This window comes from Eurosta solidaginis, chromosome 1 (genome assembly GCF_040869045.1).
Source record: "Eurosta solidaginis isolate ZX-2024a chromosome 1, ASM4086904v1, whole genome shotgun sequence".
Taxonomy (NCBI): Eukaryota; Metazoa; Arthropoda; class Insecta; order Diptera; family Tephritidae; genus Eurosta; species Eurosta solidaginis.
This window is the reverse complement of record NC_090319.1, coordinates 67,177,211-67,201,336: the sequence shown is the minus strand read 5'-3', so window position 1 is coordinate 67,201,336 and position 24,126 is coordinate 67,177,211. Positions and strand designations below refer to the sequence as shown.

The window sequence follows — 24,126 nt, the reverse complement described above, 5'->3', positions numbered from 1 at the left end:
TTATTTTTGTATTTGTTGCACCATATCATTACTGGAGTTGAATGTTGACATAATTTACTTATATACTGTAAAGATATTAAATTGTCTATTAAAATTTGACTTTAAAAATTTTTGTTTTAAAAAGTGGGCGTGGTCGTTCTCCGATTTTGCTAATTTTTATTAAGCATGCATATAGTAATAAGAGTAACGTTCCTGATGATTTTGATATATGGAAGTCTATATCTATCTCGATTCCTTTATACCTGTACAACCAACCGTTATCAAAGTTAATATACTCTGTGAGCTCTGCTTAACTGAGTATAAAAATTGTTTAATCCGATTTTAGAGAAAATCTGTTGTACATAAATCTTTTCGAACGCTGCCAAAACTCAGGGAAAACTTAAAAAAATGCTAAACAAAACTTGTTCGGTATCAACTTTTTTTCTACTTTTCGATATTGAATGTTTTAAAAATTTAACCTTATCAGCATTTGAATTCTCATAAATTATCTAAACGAAACTCTTTCGCTATCAAATGTTTCCAAAATTCAAAAAACTTTAAGTAATTTTTATTAAAATATTTGTTTCCTTCCTGTGCACCAGAACCTATTTAAGAGAAACTTTTTCGATATCGAATTTTTCGAAAATTCAGAAAAATTCAAGACATGCCTATTCAAGTTTTGTAGCTCTTTTGGAGTACCAGAATCTATTTACAGAAGATTTTTCGAAATCTAATGTTTTTTCAACAAATTCAGAGCCCAAACTATTATTACAGATTTTTAATAAAGAGCAGAACGATATTCTCCAGAATATTAAAAAAAAAATTTTTGATATCGAATATATCCAAAATTTATTCAGAAAACCTCAAAAAGTTTTTAATGAAATTTTTGACCTCTCCCTTTGCACAAAAAACCCCTTTTCAAAATTTTTTTAAATTATCGAATGATACGAAAACTTTAACATTTTTTGAATTTGAATTAATCATTTATGAATTTCTAAAAAAAAATCAGCAAAACTAAATATATTTATTAAAATTTTTTAATCATCGATTTAATCGCATTTGCGCAAATTTCTTTAACGAACACTTTTCGATATCGAAACTTTCGAACATTTAAAAGCCCAAAACTATCTTATTTTATTGTTTTTTGTTTTTAGAAAAAAAAATCTATTTTCATAAACCGTTTTCAATTCGAAAGTTTAAAAAAATTAAAAAATCTACTCCCTATGCTTCACAATTGTTTTTTCTCTATATATTTCTTTCCTCCATCTCTCTCTATTTCTCCATCTTTATCTTTCATTGTTTGTTTGTTCTCGCTACTTTTTTTCTCTTCATCTATCTATATTTCGCCTGTTTTGTATTTCCCTATTTCTTTCTCTCTCCCTCTTTGTTTTTTCTTTTCCTTCACCCCTTCTTTACCTATTTATTTATCCATACCTTCTTTTTTTTCTCTCTCCCTTTTAAATCTATATCTCTTGCTCCCTTTTCTCCTTATCTCTACCCCTCTGTCTATGTGTTTGTTATTGCTGTTGTAGCGATAGACACTCCCCGAAGGTTTTGAGGAGTGTTATCGAGGTTGGTAGTCCTTTGATCCGGTACGTTCCGGTAACAAGCACCATTAAGGTACCAGCCCGAGCATCTCGGGAACGATTTAATATGACCACATAGAACCTTCTAGGAACTAGGAGCTGCCATAGCCCCGGCTGCTAAAGAAACAGGATTCGCGACGGCTAGGTGAGGTTGACTATTGGGTTGGAAAAGCTATAAATTGCGCTGGTAATTCTTTGAAAGGGTTGCGGTACAAAACCCCTTGAATCATTCGGATATTTTGGTCGCCTCTAACGACAGACATATTTACCTGCCGCGGGTATATTCTTAGCTCCCTCTGTCTATAATTTTCCCTCGTTTTCTGCTATTTTTTTTTCGGCGGCCACCGTGGTGTGATGGTAGCGTGCTCCGCCTACCACACCGTATGCCCTGGGTTCACACCCCGGGCAAAGCAACATCAAAAATTTTAGAAATAAGGTTTTTCAATTAGAAGAAAATTTTTCTAAGCGGCGACAGTGTTTGGCAAGCGCTCCGAGTGTATTTCTGCCATGAAAAGCTCTCAGTGAAAACTCATCTGCCTTGCAGATGCCGTTCGGAGTCGGCATAAAACATGCAGGTCCCGTCCGGCCAATTTGTAGGGAAAACCAAGAGGAGCACGACGACAAATAGGAAGAGAAGCTCGGCCTCAGATCTCTTCGGAGGTTATCGCGCCTTACATTTATTTTATTTAAATTTTTTTTATCTTTCTCTGTTATACTATCTCCTTTTTATTATTATCCTTTGTCTCTATCTCCCTTTTACTTTTTTCTCTCCTTCGTCCCTTTTTTACCCAACTCTCTTTCACTATAATTCCTCCGTCGACCTTTCTTTCTCCACATTATCCTTTTTTCTATCACTCTCCCTTTTCAGTCGTTATATCGTACTCCCCTTCTTTCTCTACCTCGCTACCTCTTCGTCTCTTAATTTATCGTCCCTTGCCATTCCCCATCATTTTATTTAATTTTTTTCTCTTTAAATATTTTTGTCGATATCTCTTTCCATCATACAAACTTTGAAGGCGATGTGACTTCGCTTTTCTCTTACTCTTACTCAAACCACTCTGTTAAAAAAAAAAACCGACTCGTTCTCCTTCTCCCTCCGTTTGCACAGCTTTCTGTTTTCTATTTCCAGCCTATATATGCCCTCTCTATCAGTTCCTGGATTTCCTATTTGCATCTGTGTTATGTGCTTTGAACAGCTGAGTTGAATGGATTTCCTAGCACCACCTTTTATTAAAGCTTGCAAATTTTTTAAGTTCAAATTTATTGCTGCTCTGATCCCTGAGAGAAAAATTAAACAAAAAAGTATAGACCTTCACACTATCACATTGAATGAGCATTGCATTTGCGATACAAACAATTAAATTTCTGAACCAGAAACAAAATTGACATTAACGGAGAAATACTAGTGGGGAACGCACAAACAGCAATGAAGGAGTATTACCAACAATTAAGCTACCAAACGAACCAAAGCAGTTTGGTACTCGTCTGTTGGGATGTATGGGGACATACACACATATGTAATGAATGGCAGCGCAACTGGTTGACCTAAAAAGTCCAAAAGTTAGAAGGATGTACAAAGTATACAAATACATAATTTGCAAAGGCTCCCAATGAAAGAGCTAGATATGTATGTATGTAATCGCTGCAATGCATTAAAGTACCGTCATTTGTTGGACATTAACAGAAATAGGCAGCACTTGTAATGCACACAAACTTCAGTCGACATTTAACTTACTTACTTGCATAAGCAGAAGGACTTCACTCTCTTCAAATATGCACTTAACCATTCAGGGAATGGGTGGCCGGTCAACCCATTGCTATTGACTGAAATAAATGTTTAAGTGCAAGAAGAAATTAAAGATAAATTTGTTTGGCCGAATTAAGCTCACAATTACCTACTTCTACTCTTCTACTAATTTCAGTAATAGGCTATTATGGAGGAGTGGCGAAAAAGTAATAAAGCAAAGCGCCTAAAAGTATACCTCTTTACAGCTTTTTGCTAGATACAATGGGATGTTTTTAAATTAGTCCCTTTGATCGATGGAGCCGATAATAATTGACTTACTGCGGGAAACCTTACCTACAAAGGCCGTCAAGAAAGGAGAAAACCACTATTACCGAATCACAACTTGTCCCAACCTCCTTACTCTTATGGCAAGACTCGTTGCAGTTACGCATGTGTGTATGGTTAGCGGTAACCGCGCTCAAAGTTAAAATTTAGTGCGTATATTGGGTACGACCTAAGTTTTCTTGTTTCGTCTTATCAGGCATCTTGCTGGATCTTATTTAGTTGCAGTATATCCTGGACAGTGTATCGACGACGTAGACCCCACATACTCCCAACTTTACTTCATTCCTATTTAGATCAAGCAGCACATTACTTAGTGCATTTTTGGCCCATCCCGCAAATGTTGCGGTGTACTCCAGGCCTTTGGAAAGAATTGGATCCGTTTTTATTTTTTTTTATGTGGATATCTATTAGGCTTTCCACAATCTTTATTAATGTAAAGAATGTGAGACTTTTGGCTTTAAAGTGTTCGCTGTCCTCCTCCGGTTTTATGGAATATAAGTCAGAGTGATTATCGCATTTTAGTCACTTAGCAGCCATAAGATCACGCAGTTCCGCAGCATCACCGATATGATGCGGTCAGGGCCTGATGATTGAGATGCAGTTAGATGTTGTTGGCTACAAATCTTAAATTCTCACGAAAAACAATTGGATCCATGATACCCTCCGGGTGCTGGGAGTAACTCAAAAAGTTCAAATTACGTGACCTGCTGCTGTATCCGCGTTGTTGGTGTTGTAGCAATTAACGCACTTTCTGATGTACATAGCTCTACTGCATTGCGAACGATTGAATATGACCACTTCGACCTTTAAATCCATCCACCATTTCTTAAGTAATGATCTCGGTTGATAATTGCCTTCGGAAAAGCTGTGAAGTTATAAAACTACATATTGTGTCTCAAAACCCCTTGAGACCCTCTGGGTTTGTCTTCTCACAAAGTGGCTGTTGTAGTATTTTTTGAACTCAATTTTACTCAATGTTGAGGACTATCGGATGTTCTCTGTTAATGAGCAGCAGGACTGCCAAGATATAGTCTCCGACTTTCTTACTTTTCTTTTGTAATATTAAAGCGCATCTTTGAATGTCTGTCTTACTATCATTCTAAGCTCTCTAGATTTTGCGTTCCACCAAGCAGGGAATTTCTTCTTAAGAATGCTTGACGGGGTGGAGGTTGTTAGGGCTTGCTTAAATTTTCCCACTATACAGTCTAGCCTTTGAGGGCTGTGATAGCAGAGTTGGAGTCACTTATCAGTGTAGACAGTTTCATCAGTCTAACGAATTTGTATTGATTAGTTCTCCTTAAGTTTCTGTAGCGATGAAACTGGCCAATGCTAAAATATTTTCTGTAAGATTTTGTACTTCCTCCCATCCTTAAAAGCCAGTACTACCTTGTGAAATATTTTGGGAAAATTTTGAGCAACGTAACATCCAGACGGGAAGGCGACAGCTGTTTAGATGATACCTTATGTAAATAGTTGCAAAACTTTTTCTCTAGAGGATGGGACTCGAAAGCCCCACTTCTGCGGTTATCGATCTATTTACAAAAGTACTCCACCAAAGCCACCTAGTATTGTTGGTCAACTTTATCTCTATTGACTTCTGTTACATATATTTGTACCTAGTCGAAATGATGCGTAGAGAGAAGTTTATTTGAAACAAGGGAGGAGGAGGTAAACAGTGTGTAAGGAAGGGGCTTGCATACTGGGAAAGATAGCGAGATGAAGGGGGCTCAAGGAAGAACGAAGACGATTAAGTAGCATAACGGGGAGCGAGAGAAGCAATCAATAGCGAGAGAAAACTTAAAAAGGAGAGGGGGATGGTAAGGAGGAGAATCAAAAACACCCTTCGGAAAACCAATTGTCAAGAATCATTGCGGGTTGCGGGAGGCCTACCACTTGAACTTCGTAAGACTAAGACTCGTTGGACTCAAAAACTGCTTACTCAAAAAACTCAAAATAATAAGTTTGAAAGTTTTATAAAGTTTGCTTGAATTTTCTAATTTTTTTCGAAACGTTTTTGAGATTGGTTTGCATAGTTTCAATTATACACATTTAGCATAAGAATTTAATTAACCTGATTCGATAAATTGTCCCTGCTATTTTTCTGTTCGCGCCTAGTTACTAAAAATCACATGAAACAGAGAAGTTAATTCGACTATAGAGAGAATGGAGTTAGAGGCGTAGGTTTCACATGTAAATTGAAAAGATGGTTGGTGTCATGTGGGAACACGCCGCATGCAGGACATACATTACATATGGCGGAGTGTATTCTGGCCAAGTAAGAGTTTAACCTGCTACAGTATCCAGAAAGACATTGGACTCGCGTCTTCCGTGGTAGTGTGCTTTCTTCTTCTGCAAGAGTAGGATATTGTATATCGATAACAGGATTCACCGGGCGCGCCATGGCAAATGTGTTTACCGATTCGGTGTGAATTGTGCCGAGCGCCTCCTTACTCTTGTGTGGATCAAACGGCCGTGTTCGCAGGTGCCGGATCTCATCCAAGTGATTATGAAGATGTTCTCTTAACCTTCTTGGAGGCGGGGCTAGATCGAGCAGTTGTTTGCTAGTGTCCCGATTTGTGACAATTCAGCCAAAACTGCCGGTTCCGCATTTCGTTATACTCTTTAATGTCCGCCGCCCGATTATGACGAAGTTAGAATAGCAATAACCAGATTGAAAAACAAGGCCGTGGGCGCTGATGGATTGCCTGCGGAGCTATTCAAGTACGACGGCGAGGAGTTGGTAAGGCGCATGCAGCAGCTTCTTAGCAAAATATGGGCGGACGAGTGCATACCCGACGATTGGAACCTAAGTGTTCTTTGCCCAGTCCACAAGAAGGGGGATACTGCAAAATGCACCAACTATAGTGGAATCAGCCTTCTTAATATCACATATAAGTTTCTTTCAAGTGTATTGTGCGAAATATTGAAGCCCACCGTGAACCGGCTGATTGGAACTTATCAGTGCGGCTTCAGACCTGGTAAATCTACCATCGACCAGATTTTCACATTGCGCCAAATCTTGAAAAAAAAAAAAAACGTGAAAAGAGAATCGACTTTAAAGACGTCTTCCACAGCACGAAAAGCAGCTGCCTATATGCGGCTATGTCTGAATTTGGTTTCCCCGCAAAAATTATACGGCTGTGCAAAATGACGTTGAGCAACACCATCAGCTTAGTCAGAATTGGAAAGGACCTCTCCGAGCCGTTCGAAACTAAACGAGTTTTCAGACAGGGTGACCCCCTATCGTGCGATTTCTTTAATTTGATGCGTACGCGTCCTGCTATATGGGGCAGAAGCATGGACCATGACAACAGCAGATGAAGCGGCTTTGGGAGGGTTCGAGAGAAAAGTTCTTCGAAAAATGTATGGACCTCTGCGCGTTGGCGATGGCGAGTACCGAAGAAGATTTAATGATGAGCTGTGCGAGCTATACGCAGACATCAACATAGTCCAGCGAATTAAAACGCAGCGGCCGCGTTGGCTAGGCCATGTTATGCGAATGAAAGATGATGATCCGGCCAAGAAAGTGTTTCTATTGGAACCCGCCTATGGAAGCAGAGGTAGAGGGCGGCCCCCACTCCTTTGGAAGGACCAGGTGGTGTGACCAATTGGCGCCGGTTGGCGGAGCGAAGGAGCAACTGGCGCGCCTTGTTGGATGGCCATAGTCGTTTAGACGGTTAAGCGCCAATTAAGTAAGTAAGTACTTTAATTTTGAGATCTTTGTCCTCACTATGTAGGTGATTTTCAGGGGTTATAAGGAGACAACCCATGGCAGTTCTGATTGCAGCATTTTGACAGGCCTGCAGCCTTTTCCAGTACGTTTTTTAAGGCCAGGTGATCAAACTGTTGACGGGTAGCATATGAGCGGCCGGCCAATTGCTTTGTACGTGGTTAGGAACGTTTCTTAATCTTTTCCGCAATTGCTGCCGGCAAGCGGCTTTGTACTTTAGATACAATTTCGGTGGCATGCGTCTTGCAGGTGAGAGTATTATCGAAAGTTACCCCTAAGATCTATGTACCGGAACGACTCGGGATTTTTTTTTATCGACAATGGCCTACCATTTCAGTGTAACTCCATTTAATTTCTTGCGTCCCTTACACAAATCAATTCTTCTAGTTTACATTGACATTTTTATTTTTAATATACTAAATATCGACACTTACCTGTACATCAAAATTTGGTGGTTGTTGCTGCAATAAATTACCAGGAGATTCAATCTGATTTGGTCCTTGTTGCTGATGATTCATCATGGGACTCTAAATAATAGAGAAAACGGTATGTAATTAAATTTCGTTAAGACTTTTAATTTTCTATATGTTTTAAATAAAATTTTAATTTTAAGCGTTTTTTATTTACCTGCGCCATTTGCATGCCTCCAACCCCGTTCATTACTGGTGGTTGTAGTTGACCCATTTGCATTTGATGCGGCGGATACGAATTCATTTGATTGCCCGGTCCACCTTGATGGTCCATGGAACCGAGCATATGATTAAAAGGATGTGTTGGGAAACCACCATGTTGATTTGGGTCGAGTAGTGTGGGTGGACGTGGCAGCGTTTCTTCGGCTGGTGATGGTTGACGTGAGCCAGGTGTACGACTAGAAAAACAAAATGGGAATGATTTAAAAGGTTTATCTTAATCAAAATTTTAAAAAATTAAGACATTCAAATTTTTATGCAGCCCAATTAAGTGGTGAAAAAGTATAATTTTTCACCATATCTCAATCAAGTTATATAGCATTAGACCAGTTACCAGTTATCAATTGAGTTTTGAAGCCAACGAACAAATTTTTACATTAAATCAGTTTGATAGCCACTGCAAAGCAATCGTAATGAAAATTTAGCGATGACTTAAACCGTTAGTACTAAACTGCATTTATTTGGGACGATTTGCTGTTGGCTGTTGTGTTCCACTCTTCCAGCAGCTTCCAAACCGTGTTTGGGACAAAGCAACAATTTGTGCCATGGCTTTTGAACTGCAATTTGTTTTTTGGTATGGTGTATTAAATTGTTTGTGACTTTAGACTAAAGCAGAAATGGATATGGTGGATAAACTCAATGAACAGTAAAGCAAAGGTGTTTATTCTCAGCACAAACTCAAAAGCTATCCAACAAAGAGTTCTGAAGGAAGAAAGCTAAAAGTTTTAACTGATTCTAGACGTTATCTCCATACCCATAAACCTGTCCGTCCATCTTCCTGAGTAGGCTAGTATCTTCCAAGCGGTCGTTCTGGGTATAGAGGTCCTCTCGGAGGGCTCGATGAAATGAAGCAAGGTTTGCATTTTTGCAGTTAGTCAAGCTGCCGACGTGACGCTTAACTCCCCACTCACTTCGGCTAAGAGCGTCAGCAGCTACGAGCGGTCGCTTCATGTCGCGGGTTACTTCTAAATCATCACGCAAATATGGGTTCCAAGATAGAGGGTTTATTGACAACGAGAAGGCAGACGAACTTGTAAAGGCAATAGCGCTGCTAGATGTAGCGGAGGTGGTCGAGATGCACCATTCACTCACAACAATCAAACAAACGAACAAAAAAATAGCAGATACTAGGAGGTAGCGGTCTCCAATTGGTACTCCTCGGTTAATTGCATGGTAACCAAGCAATCTTGGCCAACTTACGATAGTAGGAGAACTGAGGAATTGCTAAATAGTTCAAGGAATATTGCTCGCTTGTCATACATTCTAAGAAAAGGCACAGCTCTAGCACACACTTTAAAACCATAGGCAGTTATGTACTGTCGGAACTTTAGAAAGTTGCTAAAAGCTCCGTAAAAGATATCATCAGATTCATTGACTGAACGAAATGGTTTGAACGGAGGTCGAACTAGCCCTTGCTTAAATCAGCAGCGACTGGTTCCAGGTGAAAGAGCATCATAATAGCGCTCCGTGCGCTTGTTCTTATGGATTTACCGAGTTTTTTAGACCCAATGTCGGACATCATCACTTCAAACCTCTTAAGGTTGAAATGAAACTCCATAGTTTTCTTATAAACTCTTAGAAATTTAGATATCAACACAACCGACACGATGCTTTCGAAAAACCTTTCCTATTAAACTGATTGAAGCAAAATAAAGTTCTAACGGTCGAAACTTCTCCTAATTGAGTATCTTCTGGTTAAAACATCGTACGCACTCTCCTTGCTCTAGCTCAAATTTCTCATCAGGTGTCCATGACGCCTAAAAACGACTCGTACATATTCACACTCTGTTTATTAACCAATTTTCCTTCAAAACCCCAAACGCACATCTCCTTCGGTTGGCTGAAGTTCCACTCAGGAGGAAATGCATTAAGAAGTCTACTAGCTGTTAGCTATAAATTCAGACTAATATTTGATCTGCAAACAAGATTTTCTGGCACAAACATACGTGCCTGACATACTAGAACGCCATTCGTCTGTTTGGAGTATTGTCTAACGACAGTTGGGTTTACAAACGACAGGGACTAGATTTCGCTTCCTCAGCATAATTTAGTAAGGTGAAACTATATGTGTCCATAATGTTTCCAGAATATTGTTTCCCGACCACATTGGAAAGCACCATCAAGAACCAGGGTTTATATATGTTCTGAAACAACTCCGATATCATGGCCAACACTTAAAGATTTCATGGAACTACCCTTGGAGATCTGATAGCTGGTAGGTACTTCACTGGCGAGACCTGTACATGAACACATATCGTTCCCAACCATTTTTTCCTGCAGCCCGCACACACGCTGTCACTATCGGGATATAATTTATAAGTAATTACGCCCTTCCTGAGCCGGCAATCACACCTTTAGTGATAAGAGTAACTTTGTTAGTCTAATATTGTAAGACTTGCATTGCGCTTTATTACACGTCTTTTCTGGTTGATTCATCTTGAGCAGCTCGTGCCTCCTTTTTATCTCCGTCATTTTGGATGGGTGGCCGACGGTCAATCTCTCTTTCATTTACACCTATTCCCATGTTACCGACCACCCAGTATTGATGTAAGTTAACATTACAGTACACCTCCACTACTTTGGTCACGTCTGACTCCTGAAGGACACTACAGTGATCTGGCAGCACATACCCACACCCTGTCCTTTCGGAAACATCGCTGTTGTTGCCTTAAGAATTAGTTTGGGGAGGGCTTTGGGTATTTATGGTCTTTTATCGGATATAGTCCGGTATGATCAGGTAAGAACTAAGCCGACCGTCCCTGGAACGATTTGATATGACGCTATACTAACCATGGATGCAAGGTCTTAGGGTTGAGAATTATTCTAGATATTTTGAACTATGTGCTCCCTTGTCCAAATTGAGAAGTCGGATCCCAGGTATTTATATCCCTAAGCGCCCTATTCATCAGACAGCTAATTGATGACAGGGATTTGCTACATGCCGTGAATTTGACCGATGCATCGTCGAACCGCCCTAAGAGTTGACGGACGACCAGTGTACACAGCAGTGGCGACTGTAACTCTTGCGCCCAATCAAATGCGTCATATTGACCCCATTTCGAAGTTATCTTTCGGGAACTCAACATGCAGACGATCCAACTCTTCAAAGAGGGATGTGCTATAATGAAATTAAGGCTTTAGTTTATCACACGTTTGATTGTAAGCCCCAGAAAAATCTTAGAAGATACCTAAGGCGTACGCCTTGTTGTCCAGGGCTCTCTACAGTACAGAGTATATCGACTTGCTTTTGGGTGTACGTGTGCTGTTCTGATGAAAACAGTCTTTGTCTATATACGATTTTATAGGCACATATATTGGACTCTTAAGGGTTTTGAGTAGTAACATATTATATGATCATTTTCACCATTATTTGTACCATGACAGGGAATATGCCATCTGGACGCGGTGCTTTAGACCTGGCAGAAGTTTTACCGACCATTCGAGTTTGCTATTCGTAGTCAACACTGGCAATAATCGTTCCGAGATCGGAATGTAAGCACTATCTGTCGACTCCTTCGCATCATTTCCTAGTGGATAACGTGCATCTAAAAACGCCTTAATGGACTTCTACTGATGCCCATTCCTCATTCTTCTTCTTTATCTGTCCATCATCTATTTCGTTCCCAGATAGGAATTTCCCAAATCTTGCTATTCCCCAAGAGCATTCGATGTTTGCACCGATATTTTAAAATAAGAATCCCTTTCCTATGCCTTTTTTTTAGATGCTCAGCAGATCTATATTCGTTCTACCGCTCCTCGTAGTGCACGAACTTTGTCAGTTTTTTAACAATTTTCGTTGCTTGAGCATATCTACTGTTAAGTAGAATATCACCCTATTTGTTCTAGTTGTTGTATTAACGATAGACACTCCTCGAAGGTTTTGGGGAGTGTTATCGAAGTTGGTAGTCGGTGGTTGCCGGATATACATAGATCCGGTACGATCCGGTACAACGCAGTTGAGCCACTTCCCCAACCCTCTCGGGAACGATTAATATGACCACGTTAAACCCTCTAGGCCATACATCCCCCCACCCCTAGTTCCATGAGGAACTTGGGGTCGCCAGAGCCTCGCCTGCTATATATGTGGTTGATACATTCATATTTGTAACAGAATTCCCCTCGCGTAGGTGAGGTTGACAATTGGGTTGCCGAAGCTGTGAAGCTTTTGTATTGCTCTTATCAACCCCTTGATAATCACCATAGTTTTTTCTTTTCATGGCGTTTGATCAACATTTTCTCACTGACATATGAATTTTACATTCAGCGCTCGTTCAGCAAAACAATATGCCCAATACTTTACAGAATCGAATGAAAATTTAAAGTGTAAATTTTGTGTGCAAATGAGTTTTCAATAAGTGTACATTTTTCAGTTTTTCATAGTTAGGGAATTGACACCCAGATTCTATATAATCGGCGTTCAAGCAAGTCACTAAATCCTTTCCAGCATTTTTGAATTAATAACATCAGACATTCTCAAAAAGGAAAAAATTTCGACAGCAAACCCCATGAAGTGTATTGCAGCATGTAAAGCTGGTTGCATACTTGGGACTCAATCATCAAGTCACGTGCCAACCGTTTGACAATCTAAAGTCATCAAACCATTTTGGACTTAGTGATGCATGTGTACACAGATGGTTCCGAAGTAGTGGAAGGAGTAGGGTCTGCGGTATACTGTGCTGATCCGGAACCAAAGTAGTAGAAACACTGGAAGAGAATAGCTTAAACTGCAACCGTATTAACTGTTATATTGACAGTCAAGCAGGAATTACGGCAATAATCTCGCATAGCACAGCATCTAAAAGTGTGTTAGAGTGTAAGCAATCTCTGGAAAGAATCGGAAGAATCGGAGAAGCATACATCTATATTGAGTCCCAGGGCATATGGGAATAGATGGGAATGACAAAGCAGATGAACTAGCTAAAAAGGGCGCATCCCTTGAAGCTTGCTCCGTAGACGTCCCAATTAGATTGGGCGAGATTGAGAGAAGGCAAGAGTTGCAATGATCGACCAAGGCGTGGATCCAAGCGCTGGGCTGCAAAGTGTCGAAAATCATGTGTAGGTCTTACAACCTTAGACTAACAAAGTTACTGCTATCATTAAAGGGAGAGGACTGTAGACTCATGACAGGTATTCTGACTGGACGCTCTGGCGTCACATGCCTTTAAATTAGGTTTGGACAGTGATAGCAGATGTAGGAAGTGCGGGTTGGAGGCGGAAACGAAAGAGCACATTCTGTGCTCGTGCCCTGCGCTTGCCAGACTAAGAATCCAGCTATTAGGAGTGATACAGCTGTCAGATCTAGAAGCAGCCAGTGGCTGAAGTCCGAGAAAGCTTCTGGTGTTTGAAAAGAGGAAGGAGTTATTTTATAACATAGGTCCTGGTTTTTATAGGGTTTTTCAGTTTGGTCGTTAAAACAAACTTCTGGTAACACTACCGACCCATTCAGTCTATGTAAGGTCCTCATGGAACGCAGTTCAACCTAACCTAACCTAACGTTTGTACCATTTTTGTAAGATATAACTGACCTAACCTAAGCATTTGCAAATTGAAAAGTTACTTATTAATGACATTCAAAATAGATTTGTCTTTGTTGTGTGAGAACACTCGCTGCACACGTTTGTATGGTAATTTATCATTTATTGAGCTGACACTCAACGTGTGCTTAGTAACCGCAGCGTCACGAATGTGCGCTATTCACATTACATGTGTAATGTATTAGAGCAACAAGCGACGACAGTAAAACATTACTTTTATTTACTTTCAAATTAGAAAACTTGAATCCCTCCTCTAATTATGACGAAGTCAGAATAGCAATAACCAGATTAAAAAACAACAAGGCCGTGGGCGCTGATATATTGCCTGTGGAGCTACTCAAATACAGTGGCGAGGAGTGATAAGGCGCATGCATCAGCTTCTTTGCAAAATATGGTCGGACGAGTGCATGCCCGACGATTGGAATCTAAGTATTCTTTGCCCCGTGAATCGGCTCATTGGACCTTGTGGCTTCAGGCCTGGTAAATCTACCATCGACCAGATTTTCACAATGCGCCAAATCTTGTGGAAAAAAAGGCGAAAAAAGAATTGGCACACATCGCCTCTTCGTCGATTTTAAAGCCGCCTTCGACAGCACGAAAAGGAGCTGCCTATATGGCGCTATGTCTGAGTTTGGTTTCCCTGCAAAACTATACATCAGTGCAAAATAACGTTGAGCAACACCATCAGCTCAGACAGAATTGGAAAGGACCTCTCCGAGCCGTTGGAAACTAAACGAGGTTTCAGACAGGGTAACTCTCTATCGTGCGATTCTTTAATTTGAAGCTAAAGAAAATCAAAATGCAGAACTAAACCGCGCTAGAACAATATACTATAAAAGCGTGCAATTATTGGCGTATGCTGATGACATTTATATCGTCGGCGTGAACACCCGCGCCGAAAGTTCTGCTCACTCCAAATTGGAAAAAGAAGCAGAAAATATGTGTTTGATGGTGAATGAGGGCAAAACGAAATACCTGCTGTCATCGAGCAAAGAGTCAGCGCATATGCGCCTTGGCAATCACGCTACTGTTGGCAGCCATAATTTAAAAATAGTAAAAGACTTCGTTTATTTGGTTACCAGCATTTGCACTAACAACAACATCAGCTCTGAAATCCAGCGAAGAATCACTCTTGCCAATAAATGCTACTTTGGACTAGGTAGGCAATTGAAAAGTGAAGTCCTCTCTCGGCAAACGAAAATCATGCTTTACAAGTCACTTATCATACCCGTCCTGCCATATGGTGCAGGGGCATGCAGACAGAGAGCGGAGAGCGACTTAAACTCCCTTGGTGTGACCAATTGGCGCCAGTTGACGAGGCGACGGACGCGCCTTGTTTGATGGCCATAACCGTTTAAACGTTTAAGTAAGTAATATGCGGTATCGACAACATGTGAAACTCAGCGCTCGCGACAGAAAGGGAACGACCTACGATTATATTGAACGGTATAAAAATTATATCCGAATTTCCCCACTCTTTGCATAAAGTTTTTAAACTTGTTAACATGAAGTTGTCCCCGATATTATCAAAAAAAAAAGAATATTATAAATATATTACATATATTTGGCAGAAAAAAAACACACTGCATTTACTACGCCAGCACACAATAGACTTAAGAAACAAACTTGCTGCTGCTGACCAAGCGCTTTTATTTCAGCAAACAAAAACATTGCATTGCTTCACCAACGCAAAAATAGCCACAATATGAAAAACGTACGCAATAAATACTAAATTTTGAAAAATTCAATTAGTAAGTATGCACAACACTGGAAACAATTTTGAGTAAATTTATAAAGCATTTGAAATTTGTATTTAAATGCCAAAGCAACAAACGCCGCACTACGACAAGGTAATAGTGGCGTCAATCATTCATTCATTATTTTACTTTAGCCTTAAAGTAAATAAAAAACAACACAAATCAGCTATGACTAAGTACACTGAGACAAACATACATACATACATACATTTAGATATCTACCCACAACCGCTGCAATTGTCTGCTCTAGCGCGTTACATTCACTTTGATGTTTATTTTTACTCCTATTTGTTTATTTATTATATTTTTGCATTCGTTTTCTCTCATTTATTTGCTTTCTTCCTACTCTTGCTTGTCTGTCATCTGCGCTGTTAGACGTTGTTTTGGACTCGTTTTTTCTTCCCGCCTTTTTTATCGCAATTAATGCGGGCTGGTGCAGCAAACTTTTGTGTGTTTTACTTTCCATGCACTGTGGTCAATTTGTCTTCGATTGCGGCACGAAATTTAATGTTTAAATTAAATAGAGCGGGTTTTTTGTTATTTCGTATCGAATGAGATCTCTAATTCAATTGAAATTGATTTTTCTTTTTCTAAATCTATTTTCCTTAACTTACTTAGCTCTGTTTTGTAGTAATATTTTTGAATTTCTTTTAGTTTTGAATTTGTTGTTTCTGATTTTCGAAATAAATAAATAAATACAATTCGTGAAAGTCTATTAGATGGGACGCAGCACCATTAACACAACAACAGCAATTATATATAAACAGCCGGTACTATCCGCTAATTTATTGCACCTTTTAGGACCACCTCTTTCAAAAAAATTACTAAATGTACAAAATTACCTGGAAAAAATGTTATTAAATAAAAATTTAAATATAATAATTAACTTTGAAAAGTAATTATCAAAAAAGGAAATTAAAAAGAATAAAACAAAATTAAAAAAAGTAGTAATAAAAAAATAGTAGTAATAAAAATAATACTAACACTAATATCAAAAATTATAAATGGGAAAAAACAAAAATAATTTCATTTAATTAATAGAACATAAAAATTTTAAAATTTAAATAAAGTAAAAGAAATAATAACTAAAATATTAAAGCACTTAATATAAATATAAAGAAAAAAATCTAAAATTTATTTTAAAAAAATCAGTCTAAAAAAATTAATAAAAAAGAAACATAATAAATATGTAAATAATAATATAAAAGAAATAACAACAAAATTATAAGAACAACAAAAAAATTATATTAAAATAATAATAAATAACATATCAAAAGCTCCATTAATAGACAATAAAAAAAGAAAATAATAATAAGCAGTTAAAAAAATAAATGTAAGACGCGATAACCTCCGAAGAGATCTAAGGCCGAGCTTCTCTTCCAATTTGCGTCGTGCTGCTCTTGATTTTCCCTACAAATCGGCCGGACGGGACCTACATGTTTTATGCCGACTCCGAACGGCATCTGCAAGGCAGATGAGTTTTCACTGAGAGCAGAAATACACCCGAAGCGCTTGCCAAACACTGCCGAGGGGCGACCCCGCTTAGGAAAATTTTCTTCTAATTGAAAAAACTTGTTTCTAAATTTTTGATGGTGCTTTGCCCAGGGTGTGAACCCAGGGCATACGGTGTGGTAGGCGGAGCACGCTACCATCACACCACGGTGGCCGCCAATAATAAGCAGTTAATAATATTATAAATAAGTACAAAAAAACATATCAATAATACTAAAAAACTTAAAGAAAAAATTAAGAACAAAAACAATTGTAAAAAAATTTAAATAACAAACATTTATAAATGAACAAGTGAAGGTGTCTAAGTTCGGGTGTAACCGAACATTATATACTCAGTGTGAGCTTCTATTGCACATTTAATTTCAGATAAATTACTTTTCTACATAACACGTGGCACCGCCCGTTTAAAAAAAACGTCTCCCCATTTCCTCTTACAATTATAACTTGATAAGTGAAATATCATTGATTCAAAACTTTTTTTTGTTAAGTTATAGCTAAATATTCTAGTCTACGACCCTTTTAAACTTCTTTTATATCTAAGTTGCCGTGGTCTTTAACCGATCCCGTCCATTTTTACTAGAAACATTTTCTGCTATAAGGAAAATATGTGTACACAATTTCATTACGATCCGTTAATTTTTCTTCGAGTTATGACACCCTATTCGTAATAGAGTTAACTTAATCATCAATCTGATTTAATTGCTTAGCAGCTGATGAGTGACTTTTATCATTATTTAAACTTTTCAACACTTTTCAAGGTTTTGGCTTAATTAGTCGCATAAACTTTAAGAACTAAGAGCCCAAGTGTAAAGGTATGTTGACCTTCAAATCGTGTTAAAAATGTGATTAAAAAAATATGTTAAAATAAGATCTTTGGAAATCATAAATTTAATAGCATACCAACAACAACAATAAAAAACGTAAAAAAGGCGACCTAAACCGCAGTATTGGTCATTATCTGATAGCAGTCAAAGGCATAAATGAAATTGTATAACAAGAAAACGAAATAAGATAGTAATAATAAGGTGTATCTAGCAAAAAAAAAAGGTGAAGCGTAAAAGCAGCATAAAATAGGTCGCCTGAAAATAAAAGTTGATATACAAAAATCAAAAGTTGAAAAAAAAGACATAAAAAGGCCAAAAGAAGTCCAAAACAAAAAAGTTTAAATTCAAAGAAAAAAAAGCGTAGTTCACAGCACACACAAAAGTAGTTTCACTTTTTGATAGACAATAAAGGCACAAATCGTGAGGATAAAAGCGCACAGTAGCAGACGGAAGAAATTGGCAACAGAAGAGTTGGTTGGTATGTAGTTGAGTTGATTTACTTTGGTTGCCGAGCCTATTGAGGCGAAAACGCGCGCCAACACACGCACATATTCACACAAACACCTTTAAACGGTGACCCAATAAAAGCCCCAACCAGCTAAAAAGCAAATTAACAAAGAAATTTGAATCAAGCTCGTACGTGGGTCAGGCTCAAAGAGCAAAAAAGAAGACGAAGTAAAAATTGCAGGAAATAAAATTTAAGCTAAAACTTGAAATCGAAATTTTTGAAACTAGAGCAATAAAGAAAAAAGAAGGCATAAATTAAATGTATTGATTTTTTTTTGAAATGGTATTCATCCACTGGAAAATTGCTATTTCGAAATGATCTACGATTAATGTTGAAGATATTTGTAAAAAAAAAAATCACAGAAACTCTATTTGGACACGATTTTCTATGCTCTAAGAAATTCAGGTTAATATTTCAATTGGTCGAAAAACTTATGAAATATCCTAGCAATAAATAACAAAAAAAGTATTTGCATAACACAGCATTGAAAGAAAGTCCATAAAGGCCGAAACACAGTACCGACGAAGAACGAATTTTTCCCCGTGTAACGGCAGCCAAATTAGCTAATGTTCTAATAACGATTTATTCGTTCAACAGATTTGTATTAATAAACAGAGGGATGATGTATCCTAGTATTTTATGTAAAAAGAGAGTGGGCCTCTTCTTCACTTTGTTAATGTTTTCTTTTTTTCGGTTTTTTATTATTAGCTTAATGTGGAAATGTGCTAAGTCAACTTTTACAAATTTTACAGGAGACGAAAAAAATGAATAACTTTTGAAATAACCTTTTTTCAAAACTGTGAATGAGGATACCTTAATTGCAATGCTTTTGAGTGTAGAGGCTTTGAAAAAGATAAATAAAAATCATGTATGCCAACGCAGCTACTATTTTATGACTTAGCACAATTTCCGCACTCATAACAAATTTTTTCTCCTGAATTAGCACTTGATTGAAATAAAACACTAAAACTATATATTTCACAAAAAAATACTATTTATTTGCCAAACTATTTCTAACGGTTCTGATCTGGACTCTTTTTGCCGGATGGTGCGCAGACAATAATTTATATTTAAATTCAAAAAAATGCTGTGTTGTGTCTTATTCCAAAAAGACAACTGCCACATACTTTATCTACTAACTAAATACTAAATCTCTTAATCGTTGTCAAAGGAGTAAATACTTGAGTGTAATTTTTAACCCCAAACTCTCTTTTTCTAGTACCATTGACTTCGCTGTTTCAAAATTTGTTGCAATGGTTGGGTTCAGTAGACGTAACACCAATGACTTTAAGGAGCCTATGACGTTGAAGGCACTTTATATATCCTTGGTCAGAAGTCATCTTGAATATTGCTCAATAATATGGAGTTCCTTTCTATGAATATAACTGCTATAAAATTGAGAAAGTTCAAATTTTTTTTTACAAAAATTGCTTTACGTATGCTTCACTGGTCAGACGGCCTCCCATCATATACCAGCAGGTGCAAATTGCTTGGTCCTCAGGCTTTGCGTGACAGAACAACTTGAATCTCACTCATGCTTGCCTATAGTGTAATAAACGTTAGCACGAATTGCTCTGATTTATCTAATTTATTCATTCCATATATTCCAATGCGTGATCTTCGGCATAATAGATTATTTATCTAAATAACTAATAAAACGAATTATGCTATGAATGAACCCATAACTAGGACTATACATCTAGCAAATCGATTCAGTAGTGTTCTTAATTTTAATAACAGCTTATATAAGTTTAAGCTTGAATTGTTTTCTCTTTTTAACTAGTCTGTAAGAAAGCATGTAGTTATCGACATGTAAGAATTGAAGTAGATTATGGTCAGCGCAAAGCATTTATTTATGGTTGAATCCAATTTCAAGGGGTTGTGTAGGCAACCCTCTCATGGCGTTCCTAGGTCAATATATATGTAGCTTCTCCAACCCAATTGCCAACCCCACCTACCCGTGGCGAATTCTGTTTCATTGACAGCCGAGGCTCTGGCGATCCCAAGTTCCTCATGGAACTAGGGGGTGGTGAGGACGGGATGGCCTAGAAGGTTTAATGTAGTCATACAAATCGTTCCCGAGATGGTCGGACTAGTACCTTAATAGTGCTTTGTTACCGGAACGTGCCGGATCTATATGCAGCAAAGGACCATCAACATCGTCCCAAAGCCTTCGGGGAGTGTCTTTATCGTTAATAAAACAACAACAACAAAGCATGTACTTTTAGACGGAATGAATTAAATAAGTAAATAAAATGCGCGCACAAAGAAATGCCTAGTAATTCAGATTGATATTATTGACTGGTTGACTTGGCACATTTTTTTTGAACAGTGGACGACTTATCACATTTACACATCACTACAAACGGCACGTAAAAATTGAAAATTAAAATATTTTTTCTTGTGATATAAAATATAATTTTTCAAAAAAAGTGACTTAGCACATTTTCACATTAAGCTAACGTTATATTTTTTTGTTAACTTTTTTATTTCATCGAAATTTTAAATTTCTTTTTTATTATTTATTTTTTTTTTTTAATTTTTGGTATTTTTTTTTCTTATATTTTTTTATTCTTGATATATTTTTTTCTTACAATATTTTTCAATTTGAGCTATATTTTTTCAATTTGAGCTTTATTTTTTTAATTTCAGTAATATTTTTTTTTTCACTTTTTTAAAGATTTTTTAATAAGCGGTGAGTGCCTTTATTGCTTATTATTAATGTATGAAAAAAATTCTTTAAGTCAATTTCTCTGTCCGTCGCAAATTATTAAACATTTTAAGAAGTTTTTAATTTTTGTGATAGTTTTTTAATTTTTTTAATAATTTTATATTTTTAATGTACATTATATATATATGTTTTATTTTTAATGTACATTTATTATTGTTTTTGTTATTTTCCCTGTGGTTTCGTTAGTTTATGACGTTAATGTTGCTTTTATATACCTTTTTGTTTTATTTACTATAATTTTTTTTTATTTAGTTATTATAAAATAAAAAAAAAATGTAAGGCGCGATAACCTCCGAAGAGATCTAAGGCCGAGCTTCTCTTCCAATTTGCGTCGTGCTCCTCTTGATTCTCCCTACAAATTGGCCGGACGGGACCTACATGTTTCATGCCGACTCCGAGCGGTATCTGCAAGGCAGATGAGTTTTCACTGAGAGCTTTTCATGGCAGAAATATACCCGGAGCGCTTGCCAAACACTGCCGAGGGGCGACCCCGCTTAGCAAAATTTTCTTCTAATTGAAAACCTTATTTCTAAAATTTTGATGTTGCTTTGCCCGGGGCGTGAACCCAGGGCATACGGTGTGGTAGGCGGAGCACGCTACCATCACACCACGGTGGCCGCCATTATTATAATTTCTTTTTATTATTTTTTAATATTATTTATTTTGTTTGTTTTTAATTAGTCGTAATCTTTATTTATAGAATAAACTTTAGCTGTTTAATAAATTTAGTTTTTATATTTCTTTTTAATTTTTGATTAAATTTTTTTTTTACTGTTTTTTGATTTTTTTTAAACAAATTTATTTTTTGTATCATTATTTGATTTTTTTATATTATTATTTAATTTTTTATTTTTTATATTTTCTTCATATGACTTTTTGTTTCTTTATTTATTTATTATTTTCAATTACTTCCTAATACATTTTTTCTTAATATTTTTACATCCTTTTTAACTGAGTCACATCTTTGTACTCTTTTAAATTTATTTCCGTATTTATTTCCATTTTTTAATTTATTGCTTATTTGAAAACTTTTACTTATATTATTTTTTTAATAAAATATATTTATATATTCCGCTTAATATCTTTTTTTTATTAACTTCATATTCACTTTTTATTTGTTTTTCATTAAATATATTTTTTTTTATCATTTAATTTTTTCTTATCTTTTAATTAATTTCATCTTTTTTATTTTTAATTCATTTCATTTTTTAATGTTTATATATTTTCTCAATATTTTATTTTTAAAAATATTTGCTAAGCTTTATTTAATTTTCCCTATTTTTTCATATTTTTAATTTTTGTTTTGCTATCGTCATGATTTTATTTCTCAAATTTTTCTTTATTGGGTTTCTAAGCGCATTTACATACAAGTTTTTTTATTAGTGTTTAGGAATAGTTAAACTTTTGTTTCTATTGAAATATTTTTTTTTTGGATATTCGTCGGTAATTTTTTCTTATTATTTATTTGTCTCAAAAAAGTTGGTCCAGTCAATCACTGAGCACATATGTGTTGTCACAAGCAATAATCGCCTAATCGATACCAATGGATTCTACGCTCTATCTCCGACTCTTACGATGGACCGTTAAATGATTGGGTTAAGAATGGAGGTGAAAAGTACGAAGCAAACATTAACATCAATTACTGCCAGTCGATTTCAATTTTCGTTAACTCTGCCAACTTTATAAAAAAGAAGTTCTCCAAACTCATAATTTCTCGCCAATTCAGTCCCCTCAAAATCGCATATAAGGTTCGTCGTTATTATGTTTCGGCCTTTAGAAAAAAGCATATGCATACCAACGAAATTAACTGTAGCAATAAATCCGGCAACAAGTATGTAAATGCTGAGCTGGTGGCAAATGCGGTTAAACTTTTGTGACCAAACTGCAAAATTATATATGTATGTATCTATATAAAACATTCATATAAATTATATGGCCAACAAAATACATATAAATTGAAATGAATGGATAAAAGCAGTCAACCGGTTCTGAAATTACATTTAACATTGAATTATGTGGATGCAATGATGAAATGCAATCACAAAATGACCGCAACTTAGCGACGTAAATATTAATGATGAATGAGTTGAATAAAACTTTATTGTTGCAATTGGTGTTGAAGTTGACACAATTTGCAAACGAGCTGTCATTTACATGAATTTAAATTATATTAAATAAATAATTAGATGAAATGTTTTGATTACGCTTTTTCTTTGTATGCAGTCTATGAAACCATGTTATTTAGACCTATGAGAAAAATGTTGTCATATCGTCTTAATGGAGTACATACTTAATAAAATAAAAACCTTCGTTTAACATGTCATCGCCATATTGCCAGAAGCATGAATGTTTATTTTTACAAAATATTCAATATTGCATTAAAAGCCCCAGTACAATGAAATGAAATTTTTTACGAATTTTTCAAAAAGATTTTTTTTTTTTGGTTTTTGTTTTTTTTTTTTTTTTTTTTTTGTGTGACATATTGACGCTTCTGGTAGGTCACGTATAGCCACATGCTGTTTAATACCTTTTCCGTTTTCTTGTTTTTCTTTTTTTAATTATTTATTTTTTATTTTTTTGTTTTTATTTTACTTTTTAAGTTTTTTTTTAATTGGTTTTACTGTTTTGTTTTTGCATTCTTTCCTAATTTCAGTTTCACCCTATTATCACACTCTCGCACAATTTGAGACATTCCGTCTTTACGTTAGTTTGTACAAATTGTGCTTTTTGTTATTGTACCACTTTTCTTCACCGCAGAAAATTTTTTTGTCTACTATATTTAGTTTTTGTTTACTTTTCTTGCTTTAATTTTTTTTATTTTACTTTTTTTATTTATCTTTTTTTATTTGACATTTTTTAAACATTTATTAAATTTTTTTTATTTTGCATTTTTTATTTTACTTATTTTAACTAACTTTTATTTACTTTTTTCATTTTACATTTTTTATTTTACTTATTTTATTTTACCTTTTTTTATTTTACCTTTTTTTATTTTACTTATTTTATTTCACCTTTTTTATTTTTACTTTTTTCTCCTTTTGTTTTACTTTTTTATACCTTTTTAATTTTACTTTTTTAAGCTTTTTTAATTCTTTTCATATCACTTTTTTATTTTTTTACTAATTCCTATTTTTATTTTTATATTTTTTTTATTTTCTATTTTAATTCATTGTGTTTTTATTTATTTTCAATTTTTACTAATTTT

The 24,126-nt window shown here is 36.0% G+C and overlaps 1 protein-coding gene across 1 annotated transcript in view; it reads right to left on the bottom strand.

The window, feature by feature from the left end:
• The window catches only part of LOC137236828 (maternal protein pumilio-like), a 278,454-nt gene that overhangs the window by 106,892 nt on the left and 147,436 nt on the right, over positions 1-24,126 (bottom strand). Inside the window, exons 7-8 of the mRNA XM_067759860.1 lie at positions 7,994-8,234; positions 7,801-7,893 (exon numbers count right to left, since the gene is read on the bottom strand). Of these exons, the coding sequence (XP_067615961.1) occupies positions 7,801-7,893; positions 7,994-8,234 (334 nt within the window). The remainder of the gene's footprint in view (positions 1-7,800; positions 7,894-7,993; positions 8,235-24,126) is intronic.